At 43.7% G+C, this 24292-nt stretch overlaps 1 protein-coding gene across 1 annotated transcript; it reads right to left on the bottom strand.

The window, feature by feature from the left end:
* Positions 1-1013: 1013 nt before the first annotated feature.
* COX7A2L (cytochrome c oxidase subunit 7A2 like) lies at positions 1014-12227 on the bottom strand. The gene is made up of 3 exons (XM_082217997.1): positions 12036-12227; positions 4714-4848; positions 1014-1945 (listed from the first exon to the last, which is right to left on the bottom strand). Exons 1-3 carry the CDS (start codon positions 12105-12107, stop codon positions 1802-1804), a joined length of 351 nt encoding a protein of 116 aa, XP_082074123.1. The 5' UTR covers positions 12108-12227; the 3' UTR covers positions 1014-1801.
* Positions 12228-24292: the final 12065 nt, after the last annotated feature.

Genomic DNA, 24292 nt, shown 5'->3' with positions numbered 1-24292 from the left:
ATAATAATAATAATAATAATAATAATAATAATTTATACCCTCCCCATCTGGGCTGCTTCCAACAAAATATTAAATTACAGTAATGCATCAAACATTAAAAGCTTCCCTAAACAGGGCTGCCTTCAGATGTCTTATAAAAGTCTGGTAGTTGTTGCTCTCTTTGACATCTGGTGGGAGGGTGTTCCACAGGGCGGGTGCCACTACCAAGAAGGCCGTCTGCCTGGTTCTCTGTAACTTGGCTTCTCACAGTGAGGGAACTGCCAGAAGGCCCTCGGGGCTGGACCTCAGTGCCTGGGTAGAACGATGGGGGTGGAGACATATACTGGACCAAGGCCGTTTAGGGCTTTAAAGGTCAGCACCAACACTTTGAATTGTGCTCATATCATACTGCACTCATGCTACAGAAATAAATTTCAAAGCTAACTAAAGGGCTCCTGTGAGCACAAAGTGGTAGGTGGGTCTGAGACTTTTGTACATTAGATGAGGTACCAGATTAAAACCTCATTGTCTCATAACTAGGTAACAGGAACAGGAAAGACCATGGATATCTGCAACCAATCAAAGCAGGCAGTACTGGATTGGAAGGATCAGTGATCCAAGTCCATATAAGGCATATTCATTTGTACATCTCCGACCTCATTTTGTATTATCATACTACTGTTGAGGCAAAGTGTTCACAGAACTACTCAGTGCCAAAGAGTTACCCAGCATTATGCTGTACAATTAATCTCTCCCGTCACTTTCCATAGAGGTAACCTTGCCTCCTTCCAATCGGTGCCATTTGCAGAAACCCAAGTAGCAGTGGAGCCAGAGAAGCTAGTTCAAAAACAAAACTCTTGGGGGTATAAGAGAGTGGAATGTGTCCAATTTTAATCCAGAAGATAGGTGCGCTTCGCTCAGTCATAAATTTGTGTTTGTTATGTTCAAAGTAGTTCACTGGTTTTGTACCACTGCTGAAACAAAAAACAACAGTAAATCTTATTCCATATTACCCATAAAACAGACACATCAGATAGAAGTGCAGCATTTGTACTGCTGTGTTTATTCCAAGGTTAAAACAAATAGAATTTTATTTTAGAGATGGGGGAGTGGGAGGGGGGGACTGTGGTGGAGTCAAGTGTTTCTACACAGAACCTGCCTTTGAACGCAACGCTCCGCTTCCAAGAGACGGCTCACAGAAATGGAATGAAGTTTACAGATCATCAGAAGAAAATGTCAGGAGCTAATCAAAACAACACAGCCCTGCTGAAACAACTCCACAGAAATCACAGTCAGGCTCATAACATAATTTGAGAAGGGGCCTAAATGGTAGATTCCAGTGAGAATTATCAAGCCAAATCATTTAAGGTTGCCATTTTGAATCAGCCTAGTAGTTCAGTCCATAATCTTTTCTTCTGCAAGTCAAATGCACTTTCAACAAGATTCCCAAATGCCCTTGTCCCTAAAAAGAGGTCATCAATCAACGTAACAACTTCATTTCTAGTTTGCACTGTCAACTTGGCCTGCCCTACTGTCAGGAATGCCTGCTGCATAACCCCTCTTATTTTCAAGTCAAGGGTGTGAAGACTAATCTGCAAAACTACACAGGAGATAATGGCTTTCTTCTCAACTTCTGGTATTAATTTTGCTCTTCTTCTCGTAAGCGTTAGAAGGTCACCATTTCCCGAACTTTTCTTAAACCCCAAATCGAATCTCTAGAATTTGCAACATACAATCACATGATTGAAGTGTAATGGCAGAAGGTTAAGTGCAAGTCTTCCTTCCAGTGGATAGTCATTAGTCTCTATTAATCAGGGATCATTCATTTCATCTTTTTTGGGTTGGCTGCCATGTAGAGTGCTATCAGACAGTAGATGGTCCCTCCTATTGTTAGTGCCATCGTGGTCCGGTAAAGAAGCTGATCCGGAAGGCCCCGTTTCAGGTGCACTGGCAAACCATCGGGCTTCTGTTGATAAAATATATACATAAGAATTAATAAAAGCATGTACATTACCATCCCCCAAGCTAAAGTCTATTTGTACAAAATGTGAATGAAAGCTAAACCAAGATAGCAGATAGCAGTGAGCACAGACTATGGCTTTGGTGACCTGCGTAAGTTCCTGACCTTTCTCATGAAAGCAATGAGAGATTACTCAAAGCAAATATGCACATTTGTATTATTTATGCAGGTTCTCGATAATTAAGTGCAGCCCACCCAACTCCATCCAGTTTAAGGGCAGAATACACCCACACACAGCCCAGCAAATGTGTTCCACGATAACTTCTAAAGCCCTGGGAACCTTTATCAGAGGTCCATGCACGTTAACTACGTATATTAGTCTGTGTCACAGGGCAGGTACATGCAGCTCAGCTGTGGCATGAATGGCAAGTGGAGGGAAACAGATCTGACTTCTATGGGCTGTGCTCAATATTTAAGCAGCTGCATATGCAGGTCCTTCCTCTCCTTTCTTAACACTTGGTCCTCCTGTCTTGACATCAGAGAGGGACCACAGCTCAGCCACAGAGCAAACAGCTGCAGGCAGGAAACCCCGGGTTCAGTAACTGGCATCTCTAGCCAAAAGGATCAAGTAACGGATGATGGGAAAGACCTCTGCCTGAAACCCTGGAAAGCCTCTGCCCACTGCAGAAGGTGATGCTGGAGCAGATGGACGCAGAGTCTGAGTTGTTAAATGGCAACTTCTTAGGTTTCTGACACTGTGGCATTTCATGTTTCCTGTCATTGGTAGCCTATCAGGGAGCACAGTGTTGTGAAATCACAAGGAAGTTCAGACTTTATGGGAGAGGAAAGGGAAACTAAGGGAGGAACTCAATGTCACGCTACTACAAACATTCCATCTGAGCAGACATATCAGATTGCCAGATGGAACGATCCCCCTCTCCCCAAGGATTGTTCTAGGGATTCTCCCAACCTCCACCTAGAGCCAATTTTGGGGGTGCACAGAGGAAGGAGATGGGGAAAAGAAAAGCCACATGGCACAAACAGAAGCCCGCACATAGGGCTTGCACTGATGAGGATCGTTACATGACTCCCACATCACATCTGCACTATTCACTTACACGCAGTATAAAAGAATACGGCAGAATATTCCTTTAAGTGGCTAATCACACCAGATGCTTCCTGGCAAAGCATCGCTAACTTGCAAGTCGTGAGGTTTCAAGGGGAAAGGAAATAACACCAATTAAGAGCAGGAGTATTTTCCGAATAAAAACAGAATGCGAGAAAAAGTGAGCTTCTTAAAGATCTGTTATTCCATCAGAACAAGGGAGTTTTGCATATTCCATGCAAGGTGCTCCAGTGGTTTGCTCTGATCTCAACTGCTAAACCCACTGCATTTATTAGTAGTTGCATAACGTTAATAGCAATGTTTAACTGTTGGGTTTTAACCTGACTATGTAACTGCCCATGGGCAAGACTGACCTGAATATGGCAAGCATCTGCAACAGACTGGAGAAGCAAAAAAAGGATTAGTGCTGAGTTTGTTCGTATCAGCAGATGTTGTCCGAAATGCTGCTGTTATAGAAGTGGAACACATAACTTGCAAGCAGAACTCTGCATGTACAGTGCTCTTTCTTAAAAGTAGAAACTGGAATCTGCTCCAGAATTTTGAGAACTGCTACCACAGATGAATGAGTAGTGCAGAGAGAAATATATTGTGCAGCAACATACTGACATTGCCAAGAGAGGACTCAAAAGCAAAAAATGGGCTACCAAGTTTTGGGGGGTGATTCTTAAATGTTCTGAACAGCTCCTTTTCTCCATAATCTCCACAGTTATCACTACTTGTGTACAATCCTGTGTGCCCCTTTCAGATCTTCATGTCTTTTCCCAGGTTCCACTCTTTGCCCTCTCAGAGAGTAATTCAACGTTGCACCAAGGTGGCTGTTCTGTCACAGCAAGCATTTTGGCCTGCCAGACAGAACAATTCCCACTCTCCTCCTCCCATATGCTGTTCTGGGGTCTCTCCCAAGCCATTTTTGGGGGGAGCCATGCAAAAGAGAAGAGAAGGAACCAAAGCCCCGATACATAAGCGGAAGCCCTCACTCAGGGCTTCCACGGACAGAAATCATTAGTTGAATCCCATACTTGGTCTTCGTCCCTGCCAAAGACCTTCCATTTCATTGAAAGCTTCAACCTTGTAAGAATAATCAAGCAAAGGACAAACAGGATAATTTTCAGATATGGCATGGTTGAAGTTGAAGATTGGGCAGGGGGAAAGAGAACAGGAGAGGGAGAGAGAGAGGAGAAGAAGAGGAGTTTGGATTTGATATCCCGCTTTATCACTACCCGAAGGAGTCTCAAAGCGGCTAACATTCTCATTTCCCTTCCTCCCCCACAACAAACACTCTGTGAGGTGAGTGGGGCTGAGAGACTTCACAGAAGTGTGACTAGCCCAAGGTCACCCAGCAGCTGCATGTGGAGGAGCGGAGATAACAAATCTACCGCTCTTAACCACTACACCACACTGGCTCTCAAAAGAGGTGAGGCGGAGGCAAAAATCATGCAAAGTGCACCTAGCGCTGAACTTACATTTAGCCTGCTGTAAAATTTGTTTCAAGTTCTTTTTAAAATACTGTTGACCTCTAATGTAAACTCAGAAACATAGATATTAGCAGCACTTTATCTACACTTGTGCAAGCCTCAAGCATTCAGCATCTCCAGGAATCAGACACAAATTCAACTAAGATTATTGACTGAATATTGTTTCTTCCCACCTGAAAAAACTTCTGCAGCTCTGGTACCCGGTTTTTACCAAGATACTCGACGGTGGACGGTCCTTCTGAGGCAATTTTAGTTGGCGTTGCAAATATTAGAGTTGGCGACTCTGTAGATACAACTGGCTTGAATCCCTGCATAAAATGAGACGATTAAAACTTTGTTTGCAGTGAGCACAGTTACCAGATACATTATCAGCTATATAAACAAGTGACCAGACGGTAAGAGACTACAAAGCAAGAGCGTCTCTGGCTTAACCTTGAACACTGTACTCCACAGGACCATCCAGAAGACACACTTAGAGAATTACGGTCAAGAGCATATTTACAGTCTGGAAGTTTGCCTGCAAGTGGCAAGTCATGTGCCTGTTATAAAGGGAAAGAGGGGAAAACAAAATCTCCTCTATCAGCTCAGTTGGGTTCAAGTACCACTGACTTCTCCACCCTCAGAATTAAATGGTGAGAACCTGAATTTGCTGGTTCCGTCCCTCCCTCCCTTGATACTTCTTTTGAATTGCATTAACTGTAGGCTGTTGCAGCATGGACCTGTGTATTTCAGAAATATACAGTGGTACCTCGGGTTACATACGCTTCAGGTTACACTCTGCTAACCCAGAAATAGTGCTTCAGGTTAAGAACTTTGCTTCAGGATGAGAACAGAAATCGTGCTCCGGCGGCGCGGCAGCAGCAGGAGGCCCCATTAGCTAAAGTGGTGCTTCAGGTTAAGAACAGTTTCAGGTTAAGTACGGACCTCCGGAACGAATTAAGTACTTAACCCGAGGTACCACTGTATTCCATTTTGCAACCGTTTTACAATGGTGGCCAATTTATTTCTGGGACCAAGTGCTGGATTTTACATTTAAGCATTTATTCCAAGGTCTGGTAGGAACCCATATAACTCAGAGACAGCCATTCCCACACAAGCTCCCCTGTTTATATTCTGCAGAGTGGGGGTAGTCCACTGTGTGCCCCATATCACATGAGGGGAGGATACGTGGGATAGGAGACTGCCCCACAGTTGTGGAAGAACTGTTACCAAATGGTCTGCAGCTCTAATGTTTTGCAGCAATCAAGGAGGAGGCAAAACCTTCCTCTGCTGCAAGACGTTTAAGTGGGCATTTCCGCTTGTAAAATACTACCTCCATAGAACGTACAGTTTAGTGACTTTATGAGACTTTGTGGTTTTATTGCTATTGCATTAGTGGACGCTTTGTTAGAAGCATCTTCACCCATTGAAAAGGCAAGTTACAAATGTTTAAAATCAATAAATTGCCCTTTCTGCTTCACAATACAAGCTGAATCAAGTCTTTTTTCTTAAAATTTTCCAAATGAAGTCACCAGCACATATTGAAAAGAATCTGTCAAGAAGCCAACCCAAAGCAGCGAGAAAACAAAATTAGACTGGCAAAGTCTGCCTCTTCCAGATGCAGACGCAAATGTTTCTCGACCAAGGCTAGCCAATGAGGTGCTCTCCATATGTTGCTACTAGCCATGGGGGCTCTGTTCTCCCTCCGCTGTCAGGAGGCAATGTGCCTCTGAATATCAGTTACTGGAATCACAAGTAAAGGAGAGTGCTATTGCACTCAGGTCCTGCTTGCAGGCTTCCCCTGGGCATCTGGCAGGCCAATGCAAGAACAGCATGCTGGAGTAGATGGGCCTTCAGCTTGATCCAGCAGGGCTCTTACATTCCAACTCTCATCAGCCCCAGACAGCATGTGGAGAGATCCTGGCTCAAATCCCCAGCAAACCATGAAGCTTAGCGAGTGACTTTGGGACAGCCACACTCTCTCCTGCCATAACCTAGCTCAGAGGTAATCCCTACCAGAGAGAAAGGACAAATCAAGCTGTTGGACTATGCTGAAATGGCAAAACTCAGAGACCAAGACAAGAAATTCAAAAAAGAATGGGGAAAGTTTGTAATTTATTTAGGAGACCACTGTGAGCAGATGAAAACATTAGCAGGATTTTAATCTTGCTTGTAATGTAACAAATACTACGGACAATATGGATAGATACAAAACATAATTATGAAATGATATGCAGTCGGAAATGTTGACAATAGGACCCATGGGGGAAGTCTCGAGATTCAGAGTTATCTCATTCTATGGATATGTATTTGGTATTGTAACTAATTTACATTTGTAAAACCAAATAAAAATGATTATAAATAAATGAATAACCTAGCTCAGAGGGCTGTTGGGTGGAGCAATCAATGAATGCTGCCCTGAGCTTTTTCCAGAAAGAGTAGTGTATAAATGAAATAAAATTTGGTAAATGACCCAAATCATCTTCTTTGGGAAGCAGGCCTTAGGAATGGGCTCTGGAAATTCGTAACTATTTTAACTCACTTAAAAAAAAAACAACTACTCTCAAATTAATGGCAAAAAATATATGCTATTGGAAATGTATTGCTTTCTCAAAACAACATTCCAACACCATGACCTCAGGCCAGCCTTCCTCAGGGTGTCTACCAATGTCCATGAATAGGGGAGGGCAAACAGCCATTGCTTACTGCTTCTGTACATATTTTCTGGGTTTTTACAACAAGAAGAAATGAGGCAGCAACAAGTGAGCAAAAGTTGGGTAGCTTCACAGTAGGGCACACTGCAAAGCTGGAGGGTGGCTGGATGCTACTCTTGTCCCACTGTCCTTCCCTGGTGTTTCCAGTATAACCCCCTGCAACTCAGTCCCACTATGTTAGAACATAAGGAATAACATAAGATGAGCCCTGCTGGATCAGACAAGTGGCTCACCTAGTCTAGCATCCTGTTCTATGGGGAGCCAACTAGATACCAACCGGGAAGTCCACAAACAAAACCTGTGTGCAGCAGTATTGTCCCCTCTTGTGATTCCTTGCAACTGGTATTTAGAGGCATACTGCCTCTAACAATGGAGCCATCATGGATAAGAGCCATTGTTCAATCAGGCTTAGTTTCAGGATGTGAGTGTACAGGATTGCAGCCTCAGTCTAGTCAGCTGAACAGATGTGGGAGCTGACCCGTCAATACCAACAGGAATAGGGGTTACATTCATAACAGGTCATTCGTTTAGTCTTTCTTCCCCTTGAGTTTTGAATGCATTCGTGAACATCCGTTTAAAAAGAAAGTCAATTAAGAGATGAGCATGCCACCTTCACAATGCAGTTTGTGTTCATTTAGGCATTCAAGCATTGCTGATGAAGAACCAAAATGCAGCTAATTCTGGAATGCTTTACTTCTTACATGCAGGCATTTAACAGAGCTACACTCAAGTAAAAAAGGCTGTGCAGCACAGCCAACAATTACCTACATACAGATTCCCTACTTTATTATTCCAGACAGTGAGTGTGAACACAATATGCTTGACATTAAATTTGCATTTTAACAAGGCTAATAAGTACATGATTGAAATGAATGTCTACTAATTAGTTTTTGTTTGTTCATCTATCAAGCTGTCTGCCAATCACATACATTATCTGAAAATAATGTTCACTTGTCAGGTTAACTTTATGTAAAACTATTTATATTTGCTTTTAAAAAAACATGCAGTAGGGAACTCACTCAGCTCTATGGAATGCATCAGAAATCTATCCAAAGACAGACCCCACTGCTATTCTGCATATCTGTGAATGTATTCATAAAATACAAAAAATCTGTATTGAGAAATATAGCCTATCCTAAGCTACAGCTGAGAGGTATCTTTCCGATATACACACAGTGTGATCCCCATCTGGCCACTTTGAAATATGCCATGGTATCAAGGAATGACCATAAATATTCTGTTTGGTGAGGAGGAACAGAACATTGATGAACAATGGTTTTTCTACAAGGGAAGTTAGCAGCCATTTTGGATGGGAGAAAACCCATGGCTTAGCAAAAGGGATGTGCTGTGTTGGCAGCAACAGGTAGGGAGAGTGCAGAGGATATAGGGCAAGAAAGAGGACAAGTGAGTCCAGGAGATAAGAGTAACTAGAAGGCTGGGATACCCGAGAAACAAGATATTTAAAATAAGAGGAGCACAATCGCTGTCGGTGGAAAGGAAAGAAAGGAGAAAGGGTAACAGAGGCATGTGGACTGCTAGCAAGGAGACGAGAGAAAGGGGTTAGAGGTTAGTGTACTGTAGTATAGAGGTTAGTGTACTGTAGTCTAGGCAATCAAGGGGGATGAATGTCACTTTGTAATATGAACTATTCATCAAAATATTTCAGGCTGCATTAATTAACTGATGGGTTAAAGTATTTACAGCCCTCCCCCCTACAAAAGAATGAATAAATCGTGCTGTCAACACATAAAACATCATAAAAGGAACACCCAAAAAAATCATAAAAACGACTGGCTCATCTAATAAGTTTGAGCAGCGGAACAGGCCTGTCGGCATAAAAAAGACCCAGGAGATGCCTGAAATGCCGACACTAAATGCCATACTTCTAGTTGAAGCTACTCAGGCTTCTGAGACACAGGCATTAAATAATAGCGCTCCGCAACATGTTTTCTAAATGTACAAAGTAGTGAGCCCCATTTTATTTTAAAAGATAAAGTTGTAAAACAAAAAGCAAGTTAAACCAATTATTGGAAAAGTGGACAAAAGACAAATAAAAATGCCTGCTGAATCGACTAGTGCAGCAGCCTTTAGGGGGAAACAGCGGAGGTAAGTGGCTTCTCACATCTAAAGACAGGTTGTTCCAAAGCAGAGGAACCACCCAAGAAAGAGCCACATGTCCCCCTATCATTCTTCCAGCCTCTCCCTGTGAGGGTAGGCAGAGAAGAGCCTGATTGTGTGACTGCAGCAAGTTCACTGTCTGATTTCTGGTAGAGCAGGTTCCTTAGGAATCCAGGACCCAGGCCATAAAAGGCTGTATAGGTCAAAAACAGCCCAGACAAACATCAGTGGACACAATTTAAATCGAGGCTATAAATTGCTTGATGCATTCCCCAACCTCCCTGCCCCTTGCATTTAAAGTACTATACTGTACTTGACTTCCTCCCAAGAATCCTGGAAAATACTATAGTATCATAGAACAGTAGAGTTGGAAGAGACCCCAAGGTCATATAATCCAACTTCCTGTAATGCATGAATCTCAACAGCACCCACGACAGGCGGCCATCCAACCTCTGCTTAAAAGCCTCCCGTAGTTCACTAAAGGGCGCTGGGAACTGCAGCTCTGTGGAGAGTAAACTACAGCTTCTGCAATTATTTAGAGTTGTCCAGGTGGTGCAAACATGCTTCCAAAGGTGTGGTGCAGATGCAACCTCTGCTTTTGTTGCAATAGGTCATGCCCTACCCCCAACTAATTTCTCCTGATTTTTATTGCTCACTGTTCGTTTCATTTACCATATACTGCATTCTCTGTACAGGGAAGCCTTTTAATGTGTAATGTTTTATTATGATTTTATGTATCTTGGAAGCCACGCAGACTGGTTGGGGCAACCTAGTCACATGGGTACAAAGAACAACAACAACAACTATTATATTTCAAATACTCTGCAACAACGCTTATTGACAACAGCTATTATACATATTTCAAATACTCTGCTGTGACCCTTATTGACAACAACTATATTTCAAATACTCTCTGCCACAACGCTTATTGACAACAACTATTGTATTTCAAATACTCTGCTGCAACGCTTATTGACAACTACTATTATATTTCAAATACTCTGCCACAACGCTTATTGACAACTACTATTATATTTCAAATACTCTGCTGCAACGCTTAATGGCAACTATTATATTTCAAATACTCTGCTGCAATGCTTATTGACAGCAACTATTATAAATACTCTGCTACGCTTATTGCCGACAACTACTATATTTCAAATACTCTCCCCAGGGAAGTTTGCCTGGCATCTTCATTATGCACCTGTAGGCGCCAGGCAAAAATGTTCCTCTTTAACCAGGCATTTGGTTGATCAGATATACAACCTATGCCCTTTTAAAATGTGTGTGGGGTTTTTTTGGGGGGGTATTGAGTTGCTATTTTTATTTTTATTAGGTATTTTGTGATTTTATATCTTGATTTTATTCTATGAACCACCCTGAGACCCCCAGGTATAGGGCAGTATAGAAATTCAATAAATTATCTTTCAAATCAGAACCAGTGAAGGCGGTGAAGGTCCTGTGTGAGTGTCTGGAGGCAGTTGGAGGATGGATGGCAGCTAGCAGATTGAGGCTGAATCTTGACAAGACAGAAGTACTGTTTTGGGGGGACAGGAGACGGGCAGGTGTGGAGGACTCCCTGGTCCTAAATGGGGTAACTGTGCCCCTGAAGGACCAGGTGCACAGCCTGGGAGTCATTCTGGACTCACAGCTGTCCATGGAGGTGCAGGTCAATTCTGTGTCCAGGGCAGCTGTTTACCAGCTCCTATCTGGCTGCAGACTGTCTCGCCAGAGTGGTGCATGCTCTAGTTATCTCTCGCTTGGACTACTGCAATGCGCTCTATGTGAGGCTACCTTTGAAGGTGACCCGGAAAGTACAACTAATCCAGAATGTGGCAGCTAGACTAGTGACTGGAAGTAGCCGCCGAGACCAGCCTTGAAAGACCTACACTGGCTCCCAGTACATTTCTGAGCACAAGTCAAAGAGTTGGTGCTGACCTCTAAACGGCCTCAGTCCAGTATACCTGACGGAGCGTATCCACCCCCATTGTTCTGCCCAGACACTGAGGTCCAGCGCCGAGGGCCTTCTGGCAGTTCCCTCACTGCAAGAAGGGAGGTTACAGGGAACCAGGCAGAGGGCCTTCTCAGTACTGGCACCCGCCCTGTGGAACTCCCTCCCACCAGATGTCAAAGAGAAAAACAACTACCAGACTTTTAGAAGACATCTGAAGGCAGCCCTGCTTAGGGAAGCTTTTAATGTTTAACCGACTATTGTATTTTAACATTCTATTGGAAGCCGCCAGACTGGCTGGGGAGACCCAGCCAATGGGCAGGGTATAAATAAATTATTATCTATTTATTTATCTATTTATTTTTGACACCGACCATATTATATTTCAAATATTCTCTGCTGCAAGGCTTCCTTGCAAGCCGCCCCAGGGAACACCTAGTGGGCAGCCACAGAAGCGCGTGGAATACATGAAGCCCGCTTCTCCATTCCGCCTTCCCCGCTTCTCAATGAATAATAGTAATAATAATAATAATAATAATAATAATAATTTATTATTTATACCCCGCCCATCTGGCTGGGCTTCCCCACTGTGGAGGGTTAGAGAGAGTTCTCTCTTTAGGTCATTGAGAGAACTGGACTTCATGGGGCCCCGTAGGGAAGTCTCTCCTCTACGTGAAGCGCAGCTGTGAAGGTCAAGCTCCCGGCGGCCCGAAAGCGCGGCTGCCTCCGTTACCTGGGGAGCGTAGGCGGCGGAAGCGCCGGCCCCCACCAGCTTCTGCGTGAAGCCGCTGAACTTGTAATACATCCCGGCGCCCTGGGACGGCTGCCTCGCTCCGCCACGCGCGCAGCTCCGCTTCCCCAGCCTTACGAGCCGGCAGCTGCCCGCAGTGCTGCCCGCCAAGAGGAAGGGGTGGGCGAGAAAGGACCTCCTATGCGACCGGGTCGTTCTTGGACCTCTTCCCCGAGAGGGGTGTCCTGCGCAAGTGCCTGAGGAAATCGGTCCGAACGACGAAATCGCAAGCGCCATTTAAGCGCCATTGAATACCCTAAGCCGACCCCGCCCTGGAGTAGGTATTTTACTATTGTCGCGCTGTGGTTTCGTTTGGCCGGCTTCGGAAGGAAGTCGATTTCTAATCGGGCAGTAAGATAGACAACCTCAAAGGCTACCTCGGTGTACTTTTTGGTCTTCACCGCCAAAGAGATGGGAAAGGGGTAGAGCCGCACTGCAGTTATCCGGAGGCGAAACTTCCTGGTTCCTTTCTGTAGTTTCCCCATCCACGCACCTTTTCCTCCCCTGGGACAAGAGTGAGAGTGGAAGAAACCCGCCATCTGAGCAGCAGAACTCGAAAGGTAGAGTTTAAGTATTCCAGGCGGAAATATTCTGCACAATTTCCTGGAAGCGAGCCCCATTGGCAGGCAGTTCTGAGTCAATAAAATAAATCCGTAATAAATTCAGATGTCATCTCAAAGCAGTAAATGCTGGTTTGTGTTTTTCTTTTTAAGTTTTCACCTTAAGACCTGGTGTAAAAATAGCAAAATTCCTGTATTTACTGGAGTAATAGGGAAACTGTGGCCTTCCAGATGTTACTGGACTCCAAATCCCATCATCCCAGACCATTGGCCATGCTGACTGCAGCAGATGGGAGCTGGAGTCCCCGTTCTCTCTCCTTTTGCTTTAGTGTGGATGTGCTGATGCCCAATTTTGTGCATCTGTGCTAAAATGCTGGTCTCTTCCATTGCTTCCTAGGAGCATAAGAATATACTTAAGACTCTACCAAAAAATACATAGCAATCATGCAGTCTTCTTCATATTTCTGTATATCATGATGGGATCCACATCCCTCCTAAGAACATAAAACGAAACTGCTGAATCAAGGCAACAGGTTACTGTATACATAACACAAGAGCCCTGCGGGATCATTCTAGCCCAGCTTCTAGCCGTGCCTGCCTTTTGGAGAGTACCAAAAATTGCAGCTAAAATCAACCCGGAAGCTGAAGTCAAAGTGTGAGTCTAACCTTAAAAAAAAGGAAGTCTGTATGTTTATAGATTGTTGGTTTTTGTTTTAAAAAAGAAAGCCAAGAGCCCGAAATCTTGGGGAGCGTCACATGTAGGACAGTCTCCGAGCAACTGTTGTTAGGGAGAGAAGCCTTTTGATGCTCCTGCATCCAAGAGAAAGATGGTCAAGAGCTGGAGGAAGGTGATGTGCGAGAGGGTGGCAGACTGAAGAGGAGAAAGGCAGAGCAGCAACAACAACAACAAAAATAGCCAATGCTTGGAAACTTAGCTTTTAAAAAAGGGATTAGTTCCAGTTCACAATTTAAAATCTCACACTTAATAGTTTTGCTTTGTTTCATAACGTCTTGATTGTAAAAAAAGAAACCTCAAAGCAGTTTACAAAAGAAAAAGATGAAGCAATAAAAAAAATTCACAGCCGTTCTTTAAAACATACAAAATATATATCCTCTCCTAGCATCTATACAGTGGGCTCTGGGAAAACTCTCAAATGGAGCAATTTGGTTTGGGACACTGGGAGCTTTGGATCTGGAGGTGCTGCAGCCAAAAAGGAAAGAAAAACAACTGCCACATGCACCTTCCACCTTGGCTGGCATCAGCAGCAATGCTTGGGATGTACTCATTGCTTTGTTCCTCTGGATTATTCTGGCTGTTTGGAAAGTGCCATAAGACTCTCTTGCCCTCCCAAGCCTGACATTTTAGGTAACACCTTATGGCATAAGTGTTAAACAATCACACCACTGTACTTTTAATCAGCCTGCAAAGTTTTAATCAGCCTGCAAAGACAAAAATGTGTGGTAAAGAGCAGGCTTTGTACTGACAGATTAGCCCTCAAATGGCCCGAGGAAACAAATATCGCATACGATGATGCCATGTCATTAACATAACCGTGATTTTGAAAACTCTACAAGTTGAAATGAAACCATATGTTTAAAACAGCAGTTCATATGGTGGAGAGGAAATTAGCAATAGTTATTTAAAGCAGGAACCGGAAGGACTCTGCTTGCAAAGTGGCATCTTGATAAATCATCAGCTTGAGTGGGTGATGACAGAATTAACGCCTCATTCCTAAACATTTAGCATTCACCACATCAGTCTGAAGTATTCTTGCCATGTTATACTACAATATGGCAGAATACCAGAGGTTGTTAACATTGCATTGACACAATTGTATAGGCAGTGAATTCTAACTTTTTATTTGTTGATCAATGGGCTGTTGGGGATGGGGATAAATTTAAGAATGCAACAGACTCGTATTCAGTCTAGATAATAGAATGCTAGACATAGTTAGAAGCATTGCCCTATGTATAGATACTCCAATTACTTTCAAGGGGCTTTACTCCCTAAGAAGTGTCCAGACGGTTCCACTAGTTAGCTATCTCCAGTTCTCCCATGGCAGGGTATCTATCCAGGTGTCCTTTTTATTGCACATTCATGATGATTTGTGCTCATGATGCTATTGGGGCAGTCACACACAATCCTGCTATCAAGGCTGCTTGTAGCTACAAAAGATTTGGAGTGTTCACATTGCCTCATTTCTGATCTGTGCATATTGTTGCATGTCATTCCAGTCTCCAAGCAGTGCGAGGTTCTAGGTGCTTACCCAGAGCTCGTGTTTCCTTTTGGAAATGAGGCACAACGCAGACTGTAGTGTCTTTATGATACATCGTGTATTTACATATATATACAAACTGAGCCTACAATGGGGGGCTTCACAGCATTGAAGAGGGTCTTTTGCTTCTCCCATAGGCATGGCCTTGGATTACAGCAGAAATCAGCCATAACACACACACACACACAGGCTTTCTAGCCTACAGCTTTTCTTCCAACTTCTAGCTCATATAACTCTCCACTCCTAAACCCTGACTTTTGTTCTTCTCACTATCTGTGAGTTGAGGGAGAGGCCTCACCCATTTTTAATCTGGCACAGAACTCCCTTTCCTTTGTTCTCTTAATGGTCCATAACTCAGGCAATCAACTGAACACAGGAAGCTAGTCTGGCTTGATTTTAAACACTTGCTAGATGCAGGGATTAAAGTGACTGGCACCCAGTTTAATACTCCAAGCCTTGATTAAATTTGAACCCTTACAGGATCCTGCTGTTTGACACCCCCAAACTCATAACAATATATTGTTGAAATCAAGGGTTAGGGAGACATCAAGGAAACGGAATAAACTGCCACGTGAATGCAGCCTTTGTTTATTTTGCGATGCTTCCCCAGTGCCACTACATGATTGCTATAGTGCAACAAAAGCGAGACAAAAATAAGCCAGATCACCTGTGGTATTAAAAGTTGCAGGCTTTCAGCATGAAGAAAGTTGGTCTGCATCCCCTTTCTAACCCAGCAATTCCAAAGCCGTCACTCTCTCTAGGTTGGTTAATGTTAATTGCAGGTAAGTCACAAGAAAACATGCCATTCAACCCTTTGCTCTGGCTTCCAGGGATCTGCAAAGCCTCATTAGAGCCAAGGAAAGTAGCAAATGGGCTTGAGAGAGTGATGAAAAGTTCAAGGAGCAAGCAGCATGATGTGAGGAGCAGACTGGTGGTGCTTCCCCCGAGGGTACAGAGAAATGCAAACTGGAGCCCTGGATTTGCATCCACCAATAACCTTGCCTCATAAATATATGAATAAGTAAACACACAAGAGACATTTCCCGGGGCCGATCTAAATGCAAACTACTCTTTGTTCTTTTGGGTGTACCATTGAGGCATGTTCGGGAGGAATAGGTGAGAGATGGTTCTGTGTTTGCTCTCATTAGGCAAAAATGACATTGAAACAGCAGCAGTAGCAGCCTTCCAGGGCTCTGTGGCTTGTTCTTTCAGAAGAGCTTCATGTTCAGATTGTTTTTTAATGAAAGAAAAAGTACAGAATTCCTCTCCTCACACACACACACACCCAGTCTGCACTGCTGACAGCTCAAACGCCTTTGTATTTTCTTGCGGGGAATAATTTCTCAGCGCACCAAAACTTGCCTCGCAGGATCTTTTGTGCAGGACAGATGTCTGCTCCTCGAGCCCTGCGAATGTACCCAAGATGCAGTTCCATTCCCTCAGTCACAGAGAACAAGTGAGTGGGTGGATTTTGAATATGAAAATTGCTGTGTGTGTTCGTGGCTTGTTTATGCAGCAATCATTGGTAAAGAGCTTGAAATTGAAAGATGGGGTAGGAGGGCGGGAGGGAACCCACATACCTGTGTTTGCTATTAATATGCGCAGCAAACCAATGGGGAGATACTGCTAACCTCGCTTCTGAAGTCCAAAGGAAGACTTTAGCAGCAAGGTAACACAGTAAGTACAGTGGTACCTCGGGTTAAGTACTTAATTCATTCTGAAGGTCCGTTCTTATCCTGAAACTGTTCTTGACCTGAAGCACCACTTTAGCTAATGGGGCCTCCTGCTGCCGCTGCGCCGCCGGAGCACGATTTCTATTCTCATCCTGAAGCAAAGTTCTTAACCTGAGGTACTATTTTTGGGTTAGCGGAGTCTGTAACCTGAAGCGTATGTAACCTGAGGTACCACTGTAGTTTGAAACCTTGCGGAAATTCCTTAAAAAGTGAGTTGTGTTGCTGGCATCCATCTGTCTCAAGTGACAATGGATTGTGCCTCTGGGAGTGTAGTCGAACTGCCACATTAGCAGCACTGAAGTGATCTCCCCAGGGCGCAAGCCTGGGCAGTGTGTATGGAGGTCCTAGGCTACTCAGAGGGCAAGACACACACATACACACACACTGCCTCACTGATGTGGTCCAAAGGAAAGCAGAGCAATGTGTTTGGCATCAGCTTGGCTGCAGGAATTGCCAGAAGGAAGCATACAACTGTCTTAGGGACTGCAGTCTGGATTTGTGTAGGGTTTACTCCTTAGGCTCCCCCCCCCGAATATATCCCGCAAGGCAGCCAAGGTTTAGTACAGTGGTACCTCTGGTTGCGAACAGGATCCATTCCAGAGCCCCGTTCGCAACATGAGCAGAATGCAACCCGTGTCCGCGCGGGTCGTGATTCTCTGCTTCTGCGCATGCGTGTGACATCATTTTGCGTGTCTGTGCATGTGCGAGCAGCGAAACCTGGAAGTAACCCTTTCCAGTACTTCTGGGTCACTGTGGGACATATCCTGAAACAATGTAACATGAAGCGGAAGTAAGAAGAGGTATGACCGTACCAGAGTTTTCCTTCTCCTAGATCAGGCATCCCTAAACTCGGCCCTCCAGATTGTTTTGGGACTACAGTTCCCATCATCCCTGACCACTGGTCCTGTTAGCTAGGGATGATGGGAGTTGTAGTCCCAAAACATCTGGAGGGCTGAGTTTGGGGATGCCTGTCCTTTTTTTTTTTTTAATGCATTTTTATTGAAGTTATACACGGAAAACAGACATATATGAAAATACAGAGAAAAAGTTACAAAAGAAAAAAGAAAAAAGAAAAAGAAAAACCACACATCCGAAAAAAGGAAAACACACAATCTGAACTTCCCTCCATCCTTTTGATAAGTATCAAATATCTCCTTCCATTACGTATTTGATTTTCAATCTATAGTCTTAAATTCACTCGCTGGTCGTATTGTTCTAACCCCGTCAATTCACTTTAAGCATTTATTCCAATATATTTCCAAAATTTACTCCAGTTTTTCAGAAATTTCTGTTCATCCTGGTCTCTTATTTTACCTGTTAGTTTGTCAAGCTCAGCATAGTTTACCATTCTAATCTGCCAGTCCTTTATGTTGGGGATGGTTTCCACTTTCCAATATTGTGCCAACATAATTCTCGCTGCTGTGGTGGCGTAGAGGAATATCGTCCTATCTTCCTTTTTAATTTCTTTATCCATCATTCCCAACAGGAAGGCTTCAGGCCTCTTGGGAAAGGTATACTTAAATCTTTTTTTAAGTTCATTATAAATTAATTCCCAAAAGCCTTTCACCTTTTTACATGTCCACCATAAATGATATAGGTCACCCTCCACCTCGCCACATTTCCAGCATCTCTTATCCTTTAATCTATACATTTTGGCCAATTTCACAGGGGTGTGGTACCATCTATATAGCATCTTCCAGATATTTTCTCTCAATGCCATACATGCTGTAAACTTTATGTTACAATTCCAAACTTCTATCCACCTTTCAAAATCAATATTATAACCAAAGTCAATTGCCCATTTAATCATTGCCTCCTTCACCTCCTCATCTTTGGTGTACCACTCTAGTAATATATCATAAATTCTGGACAGGGTTTTATTATTGCCTTCTATTACTTCTATATTAAATTTTGATTTTTTATCATCAAAACCCGCCTTCCTCTTATCCTCTTTTAACAAATCATTCACCTGGTGGTATTGCAGCCAACCAGTGAATAATTTTTTTATTTCTTCATAAGGTCTGAGTTTGGGCCCTTGGTCAGTTTTTCTTAACATTTCTTCATAGGTGGCGTTTATCTCCTCCATATTTATTTTCTTAATCGTTAAGGCCTCTATTGGTGAAATCCACCATGGGGTTTTTCTTTCAAGGAGGTTTTTGTTCCTTTCCCATGCTTGATATAATGGTCCCCTAAAAATATGGTCTAAGAAACTCTTGTGAACTTTCACTTTCCCATACCAAAGGTACGAATGCCATCCGTACCAATTATTAAAGCCTTCCAGGTCCAGTAGCTCTTTATTCTCCAGTTTTATCCAATCTTTTACCCAATATATACAAGCCGCTTCATAGTATAAGCTTAGGTCCGGGAGAGAAAAAACCCCTCTTTCTTTTTTGTCTATCAAAATTTTCATTTTTATCCGTGGCCTTTTCCCCTGCCAAATATACTTTGCCAAGGCTCTCTGCCACTCTTTACATTGTTTTAGGCCTTTAAGTATGGGGATGGTTTGGAATAAAAATAACATTCTAGGCAGAATGTTCATTTTAACAACAGCTATCCTCCCCAAAAAGGAGAGTTTCATCCTCCCCCAAATTTCCATGTCTTTCTTTATACTCCTCCAGGTGGCATCATAATTATCCTTGTATAGATTTATGTTCTTAGCTGTAACCCAGATCCCAAGATATTTCACTTTCTTAGCTACCGCAATTTTGGTCTTTCTTTCTAGATCTATCACTTCTTCCTTTGTTAAATTTTTAACTAACATTTTGGTTTTGTTTTTATTTACCTTAAGTCCTGCCATGGCTCCAAATTCATCAATTTTTTGTAAAGCTTCTTTTACGCTGTTTTTTGGATCTTCTAAGGTTAGTACAATGTCATCTGCGAAGGCCTTGATTTTGTATTCCCTCTTTCCTACCCTGACTCCTGTGACTTCTGTTGCCCCCCTCAGTCTCTCGTTTAATATTTCTAATACTATTATAAACAATAGAGGGGACAGGGGGCAGCCTTGTCTAGTTCCTTTATATATACTAAAATATTCTGTTGTGGTGTTGTTTATTACCAATTTTGCCTTCTGTTCCTTATATATAGCTTCTATGCCTTTTCTAAATTTCTCTCCCATTCCCATCATTTCCAAACTTTTCTTCAAGAAATCCCACGAGATGTTATCAAACGCTTTCTCAGCATCTATGAATACCAAGGCCGCTTGTCTATCTATGCTCATATCCAAATATTCAATAATGTCTATCAAGTTCCTTACATTGTCCCTTAATTGTCTCCCTGGGAGGAAGCCCGTTTGATCTTTATGTATTCTGTTGTTCAAAACCTTTTTTAGTCTTTCTGCCATTATATCTGCAAATAGCTTATAATCATTATTTAGTAGTGAAATTGGCCTATAGTTTTTCGCTTCCAAAGTATCTGCCTCTTTTTTGGGAATCAAAGTAATATATGCTTCCTTCCAGGTATTCAGGATCCTTCCTTCCTTTAATATATTATTCATCACTTCACCTGCCTGTCCTAGATGGACTACCTTCCCAGGTTCATAAGCCCCATATGCCCCTCGCTTCCCTCTACAGCACGTGCAGAAACCCCCTCCTTGACTATTGGACCCGCTATTAGTCTCACCCAGAACCTGTCTTCACATGTAGAGGTGAAGGGAGAGGGAAGGGTTGCTTTCTATATGCTTTCTATACTTTGTACCTTGTACCTAAGAAGGATCTTCATATGTACCTAAGAAGGATCTTCATATTTTCTGTCTAAGTCAATTTCTTGGCTAGAAATAACTTCACCTGCAAAAAGGGCCCCCCGAAGGAATGCAAGATAAGACAGAGACTGTAAGCTAGAAATAGCCTCGCTTTTTTACTTTAGGAATGCAAGACACATACGGAGGAGACGGGAGGAGACGGGAGGAGACGGGGGGATGCAGGACGCTTGTATAGGGAACAATAGGGAGGGTTGTTTAGAAGGCTATAGACATACTAAAAATAAGTTGAAAACTTTCCAGAGAGCGTGGGGAGGAGGGAGAGAGCCCACTCAAGGTATAAGAAAGTCTACAGAGGCGTATTTTCGGGGCAGTCAGTTTTCCAGAATTTATTCTGCTGGCTGTCTCCTGTGCACAGAGAATAAAACTGCTTTCCTCCAAAGAAGGATCTTTCCTGGTGTTTTCTTTTACTCTCTCTCTGGATCTGAGGACGCGGGCCAACGATTCCCTGGCATGGACTAGGCTCAGCCTACAGAGGAAGTCCCTAACTCACCAAAGGTTTGAGATTCATCAGCTACCCTCACCTGGATTAGCCAGCCAATCTAAGCCGTTTCCTGGTGTGTGGCTGCTGTCACATGCTGACAGCTTCTAGGAGCCACAGGTGAGAGCTGAGTACAGGACGGGGACCAAACATGGACAAACTAGCCCAGAAGGAGCATGACATGTCTCCCACCAGAGGTATCGTTCCACCCTTACCACCCCTACCTCCTCCTTCCAAATGAGTGCTTTTCTGGCATTTTAGGGCAAATTTGGTTTGTAGGTTGCCTGGCACCTGTTGTGATGGAAAAGCAAACTGAGAAGAGGTGATCTTCCTTGGGGTCGTGGGTTCGAGTCCCACGTTGGGCAAAAGATTCCTGCACTGCAGGAGGTGGAAAAGACGGCCCTTGTGGCCCTTTATGATTCTACGATTCACCATCTTACATACTCCATTTTCCAATAATCAGTTCTTTCCATCTCAGGCTTCACCAGCAGGATTTTGTGTAGGAATCACCTTAACTGACTGGCAGAAGCATGTGCAGTGTTCCACTGTTTTCCTTCACGACAGAGTAACCACAAGCGTAGCTTTCGTATTAATTGTTTCTGGACAGGCTTGAACCTAGCCAGTGGCGTAGCGTGGGTTGTCAGCACCCGGGGCAAGGCAAGTAATTTGCACTCCCTAACCAGTGGATTTTAGCAGGGGGCAGAGAGCTGCGAGTGCGAGCGCCCCCCCAGATGTTGCACCCGGTGCGGCCAGGCCCCCTTGCACCCCCCACGCTACGCCACTGAACCTAGCACCTCTCATTTTCAAATAAATCACTGGTTGAAATAAATCCATTTGTGTTTATTTTTAATCAGATTTGCGTTCCTCTAAGCAGTGCAGGGAGAAAGGCGATGGCAAACCTAGACAACATCTTAAAAAGCAGAGACATCACCTTGCCAACAAAGGTCCGTATAGTAAAAGCCATGGTTTTCCCAGTAGTGATGTATGGAAGTGAGAGCTGGACCATAAAGAAGGCTGATCGCCGAAGAATTGATGCTTTTGAATTATGGTGCTGGAGGAGACTCTTGAGAGTCCCATGGACTGCAAGAAGATCAAACCTCTCCATTCTGAAGGAAATCAGCCCTGAGCGCTCACTGGAAGGACAGATCGTGAAGCTGAGGCTCCAATACTTTGGCCACCTCATGAGAAGAGAAGACTCCCTGGAAAAGACCCTGATGTTGGGAAAGATGGAGGGCACAAGGAGAAGGGGACGACAGAGAATGAGATGGTTGGATGGTGTTCTTGAAGCTACCAGCATGAGTTTGATCAAACTGCGGGAGGCAGTGGAGGACAGAAGTGCCTGGCGTGCTCTGGTCCATGGGGTCACGAAAAGTCGGACACGACTAAACGACTAAACAAGCAGTGCAAACCAGCATACATGGAGCCCTCTCACGTTTATCATCGTAAAAATCCCAAGAGGTAGGTTAAGCTGGGAATTAGTGACTAGCTCAAGGCCAGCCTGGGAAATTCATCCTCAGCTGAGGAAATGAAATGCACACATTCAGAGGAAATAACACACTGTGCTCCCACAAATATTTTCTTACCCAGGGATTGTTGGTAATCATTTCTTTCTACAGATTTAAATAGTAAAGAATTATGCAAAGAGGAAATATAAATTTATATTCACAATAAAGTTACACAAGGTTAAATGCACGCAACTCTGTAATCAACTGCCCCCCTGATGTTTACTTTAGAGAGAAACTAGCAGGGAATGTGTTTTGGCAGGCTTTGCACTCCAACACAGACACATGAAAAGAAACCCTAGAATATGGGTGAGACCCTTTTTGTTGGTTATGGGGAAATAAAAGGGGCAGGAGAGCCATAGCTCAGCAGTAGTGCACATGCAAAAGACATGTTGTTGTTATTGCTGTTGTTGTTTAGTTGTTTAGTCGTGTCCGACTCTTTGTGACCCCATGGACCAGAGCACACCAGGCACTCCTGTCTTCCACTGTCTCCTGCAGTTTGGTCAAACTCATGCTGGTAGCTTCGAGAACACTATCCAGCCATCTCGTCCTCTGTCGTCCCCTTCTCCTTGTGCCCTCCATCTTTCCCAACATCAGGGTCTTTTCCAGGGAGTCTTCTCTTCTCATGAGGTGGCCAAAGTATTGGAGCCTCAGCTTCACGATCTATTGTTTATTTATTATTTAAATTTGTATGTCACCATCGCATATACGGTAGATGTGCTCAAAGCTCACAACAGCACAACCAAATTGCAAACCGACACAAAATTCCAGTAGTAATCTGATACTAAATCACTTCAAAATATAACATGACAATCCAGTTTGATTATATGAACATTGTAACATTTTTAAGTCACAGCCTTCTGAATACCTCAGTTGGTTATAGTGTGGTGCTGATAATGCCAAGGTTGTGTGGAATTTGTTTGATCTGGCGCGACCCCCGCTAATTGATTTACGATCCTCAATTAGCTCTTTACTGCCCGGCACACTTCTCCTGCCGCACGCTCTGCTCCGATCTCTCAGTCACGCCGTAGCAGAGATTACACAGCGGTGTAAAACTGTCATGTAGCTTGGCTTCCAGACAAACACACACAGTCCAGGTTTGTCTATTTACAGCTTTTATTCCAACATTTCTCAGGAATTTCCAGGACTATTTGCAGCCATGACAAAACTGCATCCTTTCCCCACAAAGTACCGAGTGGGACTGGCATACTCTTCCCAAGCTCCTCCCAAGCTTCCAAAATTGACGTCAGAATGGTGTGGCATCATGGGAAGAACTCAACCCGTTAAGTTCCAACCTCAACACCCCCCCTTGCTGCACCTTCTGACAAGACCCTTTCGAGCTCAACACCTTACCCTTTGCCTTGTGCTCCTTCCCAGCATCTTTCCCAGGCACCTGTTGAACCCTTTCAACACTCCCAGAATCACACTGTGCGAATCTCGCCCACGCACATGTTGCCTGGTATCTTTCAGGTGGAATGCCCTTTGTTGTGCGACTAGACCTTCTGGGCATAAACTCAGATGTTACCTCTGACTCACTGCCACCAGGAAATGTGTCCTCAGCATCACGGGATTCCCCCTCTGACTTAAAACGTTTTCGAATCCTCTCCATTACACTCACAGGAGAACTAGGCTCGCTTTTGGCCTCCCTTTTTACAACTTGTGGAGATGCTACCGATACCTCCTCCTGTTCCTGACTTTGGTCAGTTACCTGATCGTCATCATCAGACTCAGCTTCTTCTTCCTCCCCCTCATAATCTTCCTGTTCTGAATCAGAGAGACACTCTGAAAGAACATCACGCTTGACAGCAGCTTGTGTCTTTTTATCCTGCTCATAGAACTCAGCGTGTTTACTGATCAGTAACTTACTCTGATCACCTGATGGAAATGCAAATCT

The sequence above is a fragment of the Podarcis vaucheri genome (genome assembly GCF_965113315.1).
Source record: "Podarcis vaucheri genome assembly, chromosome: 3".
In the NCBI taxonomy this organism is placed as follows: domain Eukaryota; kingdom Metazoa; phylum Chordata; class Lepidosauria; order Squamata; family Lacertidae; genus Podarcis; species Podarcis vaucheri.
The sequence above is the reverse complement of the archived record's forward strand: the minus strand, read 5'-3'. Positions and strand labels throughout refer to the sequence as shown.